Below are 14,625 nucleotides of genomic sequence, written 5' to 3'. Positions count from 1 at the left end.
GACATTATAAGAATTTCAAGGCTCGAACTTACTTTATGGAATTTATTTGCGATGTTTACCCTCCCCTCTCCCTTTGTGGGCCCTTAATGTATCGGGTTTACAATATATTAAAGGAATACAAGCCGCTTTCAATGTAAATTTTGGGCTTCGGGCAAACAAACCGGCCGCGGCACGTTGCGGTTCGGATAAGTCGTTCTCGCGCTCCTTGTGTTTAGCATGAGGCGGACGGTAAGAGGCGGCGAGGGTGATAAAGACGGTGCTTGAATTCATTAAGACGCGCTTTTATTGTGTCCATTACTCATACGGCAATGAATCGCATATATTCATTTATATTTTACAGACACTGGTGAAGAAGTTGTTGAGCGTATATGTAAATGTAAAGGTGTGTGTGTGTGTGTGTGTGTGTGTGTGTGTGTGTGTGTGTGTGTGTGTGTAAGTACACCCAAGCGGACACAACAATGTGGAGCGTGCACGGCCTCGTCCACCACAGGGCAGCGAGTCGCGCCAGACACCACCAGACATTAAGCTAACAAAAGACTCACAGGACAATTATTTATCACCGGTGTTATTTAATCCTCCTCTCCATTATGCGCATCATAACTCCCACTGTCATCGCGGGCTGTGGTTAGCAGGTACCCCGCAGCGGGCAGACAGAGCGCGTGTCGCCCCGCCGCCCAATAAAACGCCGCTGTAATAGATAACAGTGACTCTGAAATGTGGTTATTACTGCCCGGGAGGATGATCATCACCACACTGATCGCAGGTCGTCGCTAACTTTCCACCATTACCTGCACATCACTTATGTAATTAAGCGGACGCTGATCGCCAGATAACGCAATGTAAACAAACCTGTGACAATAGCGCCCTCAAACTCCACCCAGGAATTAGGTGCGTTTAGCCTCGCGCCGTGAAATCAGCGGGAAAGGGAGATGATCAGAATCAATTAGAGTGTCACTGCCAGACCCGCCTAATATGCATTTAGACTTCAGTAATTACAGGTAGGCGAAGGAGGAGCAGGAGGAGGCGTGGGTGTGCGCGGAGGGCGATGCATAAAGGTTAGGGCTTCAGGTGGATTGTGGAGCGGTGGAGTAGTTAGAAGGACCGCGGGTACGAGGCTGGTGGAGTGGGAAGTGGTGGTCATTAGATAGTTAGTGGGCGGTGTAGTGATTACGGGGCAGTGATGTGGGTGAGGGAGCGGCGGTGTGTGCTGGGTGAGTAGGAATGGTAAGTGATGGTGACTGTTGCGTGAGTGGGATTAAGTGATGGTGAATGCTGAAAGAGTGGGACTGGGAAATAATGAATGCTGGGCGGGTGGAATTGGATGAGAGGGATTGGGAAGCGACAGTGAGTGGCTGAGTGGGACTGCAGAGATGAATGGAGGAATGCAGGACGTCAGATTAAGAGGGATGAGCGAGGGATGGACCAGCAGGTGCTTCTTGTGGCGCCGAGGAACACTTGACTTCTCGTAAAAGAAAATGCAATTCCTGAGGCGCCTTTTAATACAATATTACCTGTGCCTGAGACTGATGAAAGTCTGTACGCAGCTTTTTTCTACCTGAATTTTATATCATACCTTCTTTATTACGATCAGGTATCTACATAACGAGGGTAGAGCGACCAATGTTTCTTGTCGACTGGGAGGAAAAAAGTCAACCAACAAGAATTGCGACTCTAAAACACATCAGACACTTTGATGGAAATGCCAGGTGAGCGAGTGACTCTCCCGTCCTGACCTCGGCTTGCTTTCTGCTTCAGCTGACGACGAATTCCTGGCATCGCTTGAGTCTAAGTAATGCAGAAATGACGGCAGGTGGAGGTTCTGGACAAATTTCAAGCTGTTCTAAGTTCCTTGATGAAATGGACCTTGACACTAACTTGGTGGTTTGACAGGATTTAATGCAAAAGTATCCTCCTCTCATATTGAAAATCTCACAAAAAAAAAAAAAAATCTAAGGCTAATAATTTCCTACAGAATTCATTATGGGAACCTAAAGTGGTTTGATTTTATTTTCCGAGTGAAAAAAAAAGAAAATAAAAGAAAACAGGCCTCGTACAACTTGAAAATAACACATGAAAAAATCCAGTAAGGTTGAAAATTTCTTACAAAACTAATCACGAGCCACAAAATGCCTGATCTTTTCTTCTACAGCTATAAGAAGGAATCCATAAAACCTCAATAGAAGAAAATTACCAACAAAAGTATCAGGAACATGTAACAATCCCAGCCACGAAGGTAGAACGAAAAGGAAAAAAAAAAGCCTGGATAGCATCAGATATACAGTTCTATGACAAGAATCTTAGAAAATGTGAATGAGAAAAATGCCCAAGGAAAATGAGAACAAAACGCGCAATACGAACAGAGAAGACAGCAAGAAAGGACGGGACCTTGATAGCGTGTCGCATCGCCGCGGGACACTGAATAGAAGGAGGGGGGGGAGGGAAGAAAACACCTGGTGAATTGGAAACTAATGTTCACAGCTTAGTGTAATACCCGACATGTTAACCTGCCAGCCATAAAGCCTCGGCACTAGTATTAGCCAAGGAGCAATATCATCAGGGGTATATTCTTATAATTGTTTTTTCCTGATTCATGCCTCCTAATAGCGCCTCGTCAAATTTACTGCTTTAATTCTGGGAGATATTACGAGTGAAATTACCTGTGGTGATTACGAGAATATGATTACAAGGCATGAGAACACCTGATTACGGATATATCGTCCACTTTAACAACACCGGCAGCGAAACAAGTTAATTCTCAGGGGAAAATGAGAGAGAGAGAGAGAGAGAGAGAGAGAGTAAGAGAGAGAGAGAGAGAGAGAGAGAGAGTCGGGATGGTGCAGTAAATTGTCGCCTCGTTCACAGCACACCCGCTCCCCGCTATTCCTCACCAGGCAGCCCGCGGCGTCTCGGGATCCGAACCCTGATAACACGTATAACATATGACACCCCGAGAGTCCAGTCATCAGATGAAGATAATGCGAAAGTGTGATGGACGCGAAGAAACCTTTACGAGCATTAATACTGTTCTTGCCACCGCCATCACCACCACCACCACCACTACTACTACTACTAATACTACTAATACTACTACTACTACTACTTCTACTACTACACGTATAGATGAGATTAAATGCTATCTGCTTATATTTATCCAGAAGTCACATATAACTTCTATGATTCTGTTCTTTCAGCTTATTTTGTGCGACACCCTAACACGTCCCGCATCTCCCTCCTTCCCGTCCCGCCCCTCCCCTCCCCTTCTCTCTCTCTCTCTCTCTCTCTCTCTCTCTCTCTCTCTCTCTCTCTCTCTCTCTCTCTCTCATGATAGACAAAGATCAAGATTATACAAAATCATAAGGACAGGAATGGAAAAAAACAGCAAACGACAGATAAAAGGCGACCAGAAAGTGAGATTTTATCCTGAGCTTGTGTCTCAATAACTAGCATATCTAACAACAAGGAACACGACTTATATGGACACACACACACACACACACACAAACACACATATGCGCACACACACACGTATCCACACATGATGCATAGGAACATACACCTAGACACCAAAATAAAAATATTACTATCACATTAGTCTGCACCGTAAATCTGATCCCAGCGAGGGTGTTGTACGGCGCTGCGAGGCGCGGAGAGGTGGGCGCTTACAACCCACTGTTTTAACCTGCAGACTTACGGCCGCCCATGCACAAAAAGAAGGCTGGAAAAGATATATGAAAACACCTGCAGCAGTTTACCAAGCAGGACCCGTCTGCCTTCCCCGATTTACACGCGTGTTTGTGATCATTATCGTGTTAATTGTGTTGCTTCACCCATAACTCCCCTCACCTCTCCTGCCCGCTGCCACCTCTGCTTCACCCACCACCGCCGCTGCAGCACACACACACACACACACACATACACACACACACACACACACACACACACACACACACATACGCACATTGTTATTCTCGTGTTCTCGTGCTACTGTTCGCATCTCACCACAGTCAAGGGTTGATGAGAGCGTGTGTGTGCAAGTCAAGTCCCCCTCGTGTACTCGCTCGCCACACTAACTGGTCCCCTTCTGCTACTCCTGCGAGATCACGTCATTCATGGCGTTTTAACTTATGTTTCACGCTGTGAAGTTTATACGTTGCTTTCTTGTTGCTGCTACTTTTTCCTTGTTTCGTCGTAATGTTATAGGCTACATACACAAAAAAATAAGTCTGCTTAGGTTTTCCGTAGGTCACTGGTGAAGAAGTCGTCGTATTTTTGCAAGGTCAGCAGGCAACAAATCCTATCAGTCAGTCAGTGAGGTGCAAAGACAAGTAACAAATACTGACCTACCTTGTTCCACGTGTTAAGACCACACGACTGCAGCAGGCGTGGTGCGTGGCGGGCTGGTGGTCTCATTCTCCTCAAAGATCTGCAATATCCAACACCTCGTTATATCAGGACAAGTTTTCCTTATAAAATATTGACCTGAGTATATAATTTGAGAATTTTGTCCTACTCCCCTCCCCCCCAAAAAAAAAGTAAATAAATAAAATCAAATAAATAAATAAAAAGGAAGTATGTCTGAAATAATCAAAACTGCTCTATGCCAAATCTCACAGGTGAAATTAAAACAACATACAGTTATACAACACGTCGCACTTCACGCCTAGCTTGCTATTTCAATGAATCTGCTGAATGCAAAAGTGCAAATTACACTGAAATTAGCGTGGATTTATGGAAATGAGAACAAGGAATGGGCAAACACAGGAGACCAGAAATTAACAAAGCAAAGAGAACACTCGAGTTGCAAAATGAGAACTTTTTATGAAATAGAAAGAAGAAGAAGAAGAAGCAGAAGAAGAAGAAGAAGAAGAAGAAGAAGAAGAAGAAGAAGAAGAAGAAGAAGAAGGAGAAGAAGAAAAAGAAAGAAAGAAAGAAAGAAAGAAAGAAAAAAAGAACAGAATGACATAAACAGGAAAAATTGTGAGTAAAAGATGAAAAATTTAAGTATGATTAAGAAAAAAAAAAATACAAAGAACTGTAAGAAAAATACCTTTCAAGAAAGTAGTACAAATTAAGAGGATAAAAAAAGTAATGAGCAGTGAACAAAGAGACGACTAGATGACAGAAGAAAGTACACCTGTACCTCACTTGCAGGATTGTTGTTGTGGGAGGGCAGAAAAAAAAAAAAAGTAATGATCGGGGTGTAAATGGAAGATGTAAAGTAAAAGGAGGGTAACTTCATAATAGGTGATTATATACAAGTGTGTGTGTGTGTGTGTGTGTGTGTGTGTGTGTGTGTGTGTGTGACATGACATAAGACAGCGAGACTCCCCTCAACCATGACTGAAATAAGCTCATACAAGACATGAGAACTGAAACACACACACACACACACACACGACGACCATCCCCAAACGCTGCCATTTGTCCAGACCTCGTGTGTTTTTCTTAATCCACAACGGTCATTATGCGATCCCCCGATATCGTACATTGGCACTTTTCTTCTTCACACGCTGGGGAGAAAGAGAGGCCGTGTTGTGCATAATCTCATGTTCCCCGGATTTCTCAGCTCCGGCTCCTCAATTACCAAAAAGCGACACACTTTACCCCGCACCACCTGACCGCCGCTCGGGGGGAAGAAGCGACGCAGCAGCGGGAATCGCCAGGAAAGCTGCAAGAGACATGACAAGGGAGGTGTTCATCTCTGAGACAACACTTCTTCACCGCCCAGTCTCCTCCCACGGACAGGAAAGGAATGAGGGGATGGAGAGGCATGGGAGGGAGGGGGGGAGGGAAGAAAGAAAAGAAAGGCCACGGAGATAATCTGAAGGGGCATGGGAAGAATATATGAGGGAATTAGGGGCCATACAGAACGATAAGAAGAGAAAGGATGAAATAATGAATGGGAGGAATAATGCAAAGGAGGGAAGGTGCGGGAGGAGGGAAGGGAGGTGGGGGAGGGTATGAGTGAGAGAGGAACTGTGGGTGAAAGGAAGGAGCGTGAGGTGATAAGGTCAGCCGACTCAGGTGTGTGGGACCAGGTGTGACAGCCATCAACATTGCAAGGGAGTGTCGGTGCCTCATCAAGATGGAGCTGGATGAAGGAGGAGGAGAGGAAATGATGGCGTGTAACAGACTCGGCCTCGTGTGAATGCTAATATCTAAAAGGGACTCCAGGCTGGTTTATAAGTTCTCTCTCTCTCTCTCTCTCTCTCTCTGTGTGTGTGTGTGTGTGTGTGTGTGTGTGTGTGTGTGTGTGTGTGTGTGTGTGTGTGTGTTCTTATATTTTTCCTTTTACGTATTTCTTATTCTCTCTTTTGAGTATTTCTTCTCTCATTCTTCCTCCATATTTTCTTTTCCAGTGTCTCTCACATCTTTCGTCTCCGTCTTCGTTTCTCCATTTTCTTCCTTTGTTTCTTTTGGCCAATTTCCTTCCATGTCATCGAGGGAATCCTGCAGGAGACATCAATAAGGTGGCGACACGCGCAGTCGATCAGCAGCGGCGCCGACACACAGAGACACAATGTAGTATCTTACATTTTACAATTATATTTTAAATTTTACAACATTTTTGCAACATCTTACAACAAATATTTTACTACTTAATAGCTCAAGTAGCTCTCTCTCTCTCTCTCTCTCTCTCTCTCTCTCTCTCTCTCTCTCTCTCTCTCTCTCTCTCTCTCTCTCTCTCTCTTACACACAAGGAACCCTAAAATAATTCTTATACAAACTCGACATGGGAGAGAGAGATCACTTAGCATTTAAGGGAAGATGGAGGTGGTGGTGGTGGTGGTGACTCTTCTGACAAGTGAGAGCTGTGAACAAAGACCTAACAGCAAGATTTACACAGAGTACCGAAGTGATGAGGTACGGATGGCACCTGCACACTCAAATGACATTCAATGAGAGAGAACAAGAGAGCATTTTCCCACGCGGTACTTAAGAAGGCTAAAGAAAAAAAAAAAGATAGAAAAAAGCGGCCTTGATAAAATACTTTCTACTTCATGATTAAATAAAAAAAAAGCTTAATTGATCTTGAAGCCAACAAATGCTAAAGAATACGAGGATAGACAAAAGAATATTCACCACCTTACTTAACACAATCTAAAAAAAAAAAGGAAAGGCATTCATGAAACACTTTCTCCAACGTTGATTTAAGTAAACGAAGGTTCATTTCACTTGAAAACCACCGACAGACACGCTAAGATAGAAAGCTATAGAAGACAAGAATAATCTTAAACATATTATTTAAGAAGGCAGACAAAAACAAGGTTGTCCTGATAAAAGACTTTCACCTCGATGATTTAAATAAACGAAGCCTCATTTCACTTGAACACAACTAACCACCACCCAAGGATAGAAAGGGAGATGCAAAAAAAAAAAAAAAAAAAAGAGACAGAAAAACAGACAGACGGACGGAGACAAGATAAAAACTAAGATAGAAGAAGTTAGACTGACAACGGAACAGCCTTGGAATCCCATCGAGGCACATCGCAAACTCACTTCGTTCAATGAGAGAAAACTTTGAAAACCACATGACTCAAGACAGCACGCACCAAGCCACTAGTTAGCACGCTGCTCAGGTAACGAGTATCCAGGTAACCCTTACTACAGGTGAGATTTCCTGGGTGGCACACGCTTCGTTTTTCCTTAGGTGGCTTGTGGCATCGTCCATCATTCCCAGGAGCCGCCTAAATCTTCTCCCTTTCCCTCCCCTTCCCCTCCCCTTCCTTTCCCCAGCCCAGCGCCGCCTCCTGCCCTATGCCACCCGACCACATCAGTGCCATTTATCATCTAAGTGAAGTGACGCTCTGAGTACTTAATAGTTTGTGTACGGTGTTTGGCAGGTGTGTGTGTGTGTGTGTGTGTGTGTGTGTGTGTGTGTGTGTGTGTGTGTGTGTGTGTGTGTGTGTGTGTGTGTGTGTGTGTGTTCTCTGATTAGCCAGTCAATCACCAAAGAGGCCAATTACGTACAGGAGTAAACAAAAAATAATTAACCGTGTGTATTATCAGTATAAGGATTTCGTCTGGCGGCGGCGGCGGTGGCGATGGGTCGGTCGGCGGGTCAGTCAGGTGGAGGAAGAGGAGGAGGAGCAGTGTAGCGGGCCAGTCACAACCTGTCCCGCCTACATCTGTCAGCCACATTCATCACTTGCATAATCCCCCACACACCCACCCGCAAACATCCACATCCATCAACAAAATAACGAATTCCTTAGCCTGCAGGACCACAAAGAGAGAGAGAGAGAGAGAGAGAGAGAGAGAGAGAGAGAGAGAGAGAGAGAGAGAGAGAGAGAGAGAGAGAGAGAGAGAGAGAGAGAGAGAGAGAGCCCTCCACGTGCCGTCCACCACTACCCACTCGGTACCCACCCTCTCCTTCCATCATCCGAGTCCCACCATCCAACATACCCGCCAGTTCGTCTTTCCCGCAAGTGATCGTCATAAATCCCTGGAACATGCTATCAAAGACGCAGCTCCGCCTCATTGCCACCGCCATCACGCGCTGCCACTGGGTCCCCTGCGGTGATTGGCCGCCGGGGCACCGCAGGCTGGCTCCCTTCACACGCAGGGCGACACGGCACTCCGGTGGTGGTGGTGATGGTGGTGCTATTGGTGGTGATGATCGTGATGATGTTCTTACTTGTATTTCCGTTGGTGGTGGTGATGGTGTGTACTAGGGTGTTGATAGTGATGGTGCTCATGTTGGCTGGTGATGATGATTGTGATGATGGATGGTGTTCTTATCTGTATTGTTGTTGGAGGTGGTGGTTATGGTGATGTTAGTGGTGGGTAAGGTGTTGATGATGGTGTTCTTAGTGTTGGTGGTGATGTTCATGGAAATGTTAGTGTTGTTGTTGTTCATCATTATGAGAAACCTGATTATACATAAGATCATTTTAAAAAAGAATTGTGAAGCCAGCCTAGCGTAAAAATATATGTACCTGTCTATATATATTTCTATTAATTCTGGAAGCAGGTGTGTTTTATGGGATAATAAATAAGCGTTTTTCAATATGCTGTCCATCATTCTGCTCTTCAATCCTCTCCATCTCATTAAGGCAGGAATTAATCAGTACCCTCACGCTTTCACTGACAAACCTTGAAATTCTGCACCTGTTTCTGTTCTTTCCCTTCCTATGAATTGCACTGCTTCAAGAGAGAGGAGTAAAGAGACATGACAAACTAAACTTGCCGTCATTTTAAACTCTTCCGTAGTTGATTTTTCTTCCTCTGGAGAGACAAAATGCCAGGATTTGTCCCGTTTTGTGTCCCCAGCTGGCCTCATTCAAGCATAAAAATGTAATGTATCTTTTTTGCGTTCTGACGTCACCTAATCTAACAGGAATATATATAGAGAAAAAAAAAAGGCTGCTTTCAACGGGTACATAGACTTTATGTTTCCGGATCATTTGGGTTTATTTGTATCATATTTAAAGTGTTGCTAGCATATACTATTTTTACATCCTCATATATAGTGGTTCTATATCTTCAATTTTTTTTTCCCATTAGGACGACTGTCATATCCAACCGCCTTAAACCTTAACATCCTTTTCTATTATGTAATTCTAACCCTTTGATGTGCAGCATCCTGTGACTGCGTTGCTGCGGCGGCAAATAGCAATCAGTCAACCCACGAAGCATTACGAAACTTTCGGTAATTACAAAAAAATAAAATAGAAAATAAAACACCATCCAGAAATTTCATAGGCACCAAAGAAGAGAAATTCACGCCATGTCTGATAACGAGTCCTAACTTCGTGCAGCTGATGTCATAACCTCATGTAATCTTCCTAACCTGGAATGCAAAATTTTCATCACTTCCAGACGTAACTCAGCTAAAGGTCACTCAAGTCCTGTAAGTGCCGCCCAAAATCAACTGACTTATTTGAATAACTGACTTAGGGCGAGGCAACAAATGGGTCATGAGCGTGCTGGGCTGGGGCGTGGTGAGGGAAACGGCAGCTGTCTGGTCAGTTATATATGTACCATTAGTATTATGAAACACACACACACACACACACACACACACACACACACACACACACACACAGACACACACACAAGGTAAGCAACAAGTAAACTAAACTTCACCTTCCACATTTACTGTATCATCCACCATCTCTCTCTCTCTCTCTCTCTCTCTCTCTCTCTCTCCCACCAGTCGTTTCATCAATAAGTTTCAGCCGTGGCTCGACAGATGGCGTGTGGGCGGGGACAGCACCACCCAACCTCCCGGCCCAGTTTGGCGCCGCAAGGACTGGGGCGGCCAAGGGCAGGGGCACCTCAGGGCAACTCAGAATCCTCGCCACATTCACCGCCCTTCATCCTCCCCGCACCTCTAAAAACTTGCCAGTAACTTAACTCCGTGACCGTACTGCCGGAGAAGTTTCCATGAACGGTGCAAAACGGAATGGAGCGAATCGTTGGGTAGAAATTGTTGGTGAGTGAAGAAAGAAGAAATGTACGTACGAGATGGTTTTACTTGTATTGGTACTGGTCTGGTCTCTCTCTCTCTCTCTCTCTCTCTCTCTCTCTCTCTCTCTCTCTCTCTCTCTCTCTCTCTCTCTCTCTCTCTTTCAGCAGCATCACCACCACCAGCAGCAGCAATAACAACAACAACAACGACAACAACAACAACAACAAACAGAAGACCACCACCACCACCACCACCACCACCACCACCACCAAGAACGACAACAACCACCACCACTAACACTAATATACATGAGCCATCAACAGAAATAAACAAACACACCAAATGAAGGAGAAAAGGAGACCCAGAACGCAACCAACCATCCACCACACTTTAATATACTTCAACACACGCAACGGGCAGTGGTATATTGGTGTGGTGGTGGTGGTGGTGGTGATGGAGGTGACGAGCCTAAAGAAACACCTCAAAAACCTGCCACCACCACCACCACCATCACCATCACCACATACTCCTCTGCCACTCCTCGCATCTACAGGGACCCCCAAAAGGCCTCTCCTCGTCTACGTTTATCGAACATGAATAATTTCAAGCCTGACAAGCGGTGTGGATCAATTCGTGGCGTGAAGAAGTACAGGTTATTACACACCTCCAAACTAAGAGAGGTGATAATGAGAGAGAGAGAGAGAGAGAGAGAGAGAGAGAGAGAGAGAGAGAGAGAGAGAGAGAGAGAGAGAGAGAGAGAGAGAGAGAGAGAGAGAGAGAGAGAGAGAGAGAGAGAGAGAGAGAGAGAGAGAGAGAGAGAAACGTATCACCATCCCAACAAGACACTTCACTGAAAGGTTTTATTTTTCTGCCAATTAGTAATGAACACTGCGGTTCTGTTTCCTTGTCAGAGTTGGGAAAAACTAACCGCAGTAATGTGTTTGCAGGCAACGTTATATGTCTATGTTGCATCCTCTCTCTCTCTCTCTCTCTCTCTCTCTCTGCAAATGGAAGCGTGTGGGAAATTTTAATCAGATGTGTGGAGTGCGCAGGTGTGTGTTTATTTGTACGTGTGCTGGGAACAAGTGTGCTACGGGAACACACACGCACAGTGATACACACACACACACACACACACACACACACACACACACAGAAGACAACGTGTACATATATAATGAGTACATTAATAAAGACTAGTGAAGACAACGATTGATCACCAGAAGACGTGAAGTGAACGCCTGAATTCTGATGTGTCTTGCCCGTATAGTTTCCACACACACACACACACACACACACACACACACACACACACACACACACACACACACACACACAAAAAAAAAAAAAAAAAATCCTTGTCTTAATTATCCCTATTATAAGCTTTCTTCTGATTGATCTTTGCTCTTCTCTTTTCCTTTGGTCTTGACCCTCCAAAGATTTCCTTTCCTTTCAATATCACAGCATCAGTTTCCTTATATTCCCGGTGGCACTGGAAGATATCAAATTAAAGATGATATTTCTTGTTATTAAGGGTTATAAATCATGTAGTTACTCATCCAGCATAATTATATCTTATTTACTTTATTGTTACTAAGAAGTAGTTTGATGAAATCTGGAAGCTGTGGTTTTGTGAATGCGTTAACACTGCTTCTCTCCTCACATGTTTGTCCTGTCCGAGTGTACGCTTCCATCTCTATTTGTATTGATCCTTTTTCCTTTCCTGCAGCTCGAGACATGCCCACATACTAGAGAAGAGTGACTGCTCAAAAATTACTGCCTAAAAAGTTTAATTTCTAAGCCTATTATATATTGAATCTATCTTCGGTTAAAAGATTCTGGAACGCTTTGGGATTGTCAACGTCTGTAAGCGTCAGGAGGAGATTCCTGTAAGGTAAAGGGTCTGCTGACGTTCCTTTTTTATTTTCTCATCTGAATCATGATCATCTTCCATTCGAGGATTTGACGTTTACTTTTGCCATTACTTTTTGTCTCCTCAGGATGTCTTTCAGTAGTTTGGCATAAAAATGTCGCTTCCACTTTGTCTGTTGTCTTCCGGAGTCTTTTCCTTTCTCTATATCGCATGTTTCCTTGCTGACCGGTTCCCGTGTTGCTGTTGTGCTGGATTGTGTCTTCTCTTCTAATCTACTACTGGCTTCTGTTCTGTCGTCTGCTGCTACTACTGTTATTGCTACTGTTGCTCGTGCTCCTGCTGCTGCTGGTATCGCGAATTCTATTTTTAAAATTTTTACTACTACAACTACTACTTTTACTATCACCACCACCACCACCACCACCACCACTACTACTGCTACTACTACTACTACTACTGCTACTACTACTACTACTACTACTACTACTACTACTACTACTACTACTACTAGTACTTGTGCTGCTGTCTTTGTTAATATAATTTCTTTTATCACGCTGCCACCACCACCACCACCACCACCACCACCACCACCAGCATCATCAAAAGAGCGACAAGTACAATGTGCGGAATGCTTGCAGGAGTCCAATGCCCCAATGATTTGCTCCCGCCTTTAAGCCTGCGCCCACTAAGCCCGCGTCAGATCAAGATTAGCGCCTCGCTCCTCGCCCTCTGAAGACGTCGCTCATTACCAGAACAACATTTGTGAGGCTCGCTAATCGGCTGGTCATTTTCCTTGTCGGAGCTGTAAATGGTCGTGCGGTGATTAGCGGCTAGTTGGTCTCATCGGTATCGTGGCGCAGTCTAGGCTGGAATTCTTCAGGCAGTAAAGTTGTACACAGACTCTAACATATAACAAAGGGCAAGGTGGAAGGGCGCACTCACACACACATACACACACGCATGCACGCAAACAGCTACCTCAGTACAATTAAATAAAAGCAAGATAAGTGAGCTAATTAACCACGATGAGGCAAGAGGGGTGTAATATATCTTTAGATTAAGAAAAACAAGGAAAATACTATTGCTGTTAATTGTTAGTAATAATACAGTGGCATTGGTCTGTTGGGATGTTCAAATTCATGGCATACTTTCTTAGTAAATGCAATGCCAAGTGTAAATTGCAGCGAAATAAACTCAGCACACGGATCTCATGAATGGCGGAAGAAAAGTTACTCGAGGATACATCGTATTTTGGTGTTGAATTGTGTTGGGATTTCATTTGATAGGAGGAAAAGCTGTTTTGTTTCTTTATTGACAGAAGGAAGACGTTCAACACGGTGTAGATGGGTGAAATGAGGCTCAAGTCTGTTATTTCCGCATTCCTGGTGAGGTTTATAATGTAACGAAGAATAGATGCAGTAATATATTAGGTCATATGCTGTTACAAATCAAGAAATGCCACACTCTTTCTTTATTATCCACGAAGGTTGTGGTGGTGGTGGTGGTGGTGGTGGCGGCCATTAAAATCAGACCAAAGCTTAATATAATATAGACTGCAAGGTATAAGAAATAACCACAGGGAGGGGGAGGGGGGCAGGTAAAGGTAAGTGAGACATGAGGAAAATTCTTCTAGTCTCCTTTTACAAATCAAGAAAAGCCGAACTTTTTACGTGTTACTGAGTGAGACATGAGGAAAACTCTTCTCCTTAACTATTGACTTTATGTGTTAATGTAGTGTAGACTGTTGGCAAGACAATAAGCTAAGATACATATGTACACTTTAATGATGACTGGTTTGATTTTTAAATGAAATTGGCTGTATTGCCGCATGCTCATGTTAAGGTTATTCTGACGGCCAGTGTGGAAATGCGGAGGAATGATTTCGGAGCACAAGAGAATTATTTCATGCGTGGAGTCTGATGGTCAGTCGTGGAAGAGGAAAAATTTATAACCCTGAAGATTATAATTCTGAACATTAAATTGAACATGTGGAAACTGCAGGGAAATTAAATATATCGGTTCTGTTTGCAGTATTAACATATGAAATAAGTATAAGAATATACAATATAGAAAAGTGTTTGAATAAAAGATCCAATGAAGTCTTATTTTGTACCATATGCATAACACATAACAAACACCAACAGGTCCAAGGAGTTATCTAGGTATTAGTGCTTGAGAGTGTACACAGCGAATACTTTAGCGTGGTGATGAAGTTCTTGTGTGGTGGGAGTACGTGTGTAGGCGAGGTGTGCGGTCCGGCAATCTACCACTTATCGGCAAGATTATATTGAAGGGCTCTTCTTGATGGAGTCAAATAAGAAAAAGATGATTTTCCTTA

General features: G+C 43.9%; 1 protein-coding gene across 11 annotated transcripts in view; it reads right to left on the bottom strand.

Moving 5' to 3' along the window:
* LOC135100682 (helix-loop-helix protein ngn-1-like) overlaps positions 1-14,625 on the bottom strand; it is a 589,312-nt gene that overhangs the window by 60,543 nt on the left and 514,144 nt on the right. For all 11 annotated transcript variants that reach the window (XM_064003834.1, XM_064003835.1, XM_064003833.1 and 8 more), the window contains one exon: positions 4,345-4,423. In XM_064003834.1, coding sequence (XP_063859904.1) covers positions 4,345-4,423 — 79 coding nt within the window. The remainder of the gene's footprint in view (positions 1-4,344; positions 4,424-14,625) is intronic.

Source organism: Scylla paramamosain, chromosome 5 (genome assembly GCF_035594125.1).
Source record: "Scylla paramamosain isolate STU-SP2022 chromosome 5, ASM3559412v1, whole genome shotgun sequence".
Taxonomy (NCBI): domain Eukaryota; kingdom Metazoa; phylum Arthropoda; class Malacostraca; order Decapoda; family Portunidae; genus Scylla; species Scylla paramamosain.
The sequence above is the reverse complement of the archived record's forward strand: the minus strand, read 5'-3'. Positions and strand labels throughout refer to the sequence as shown.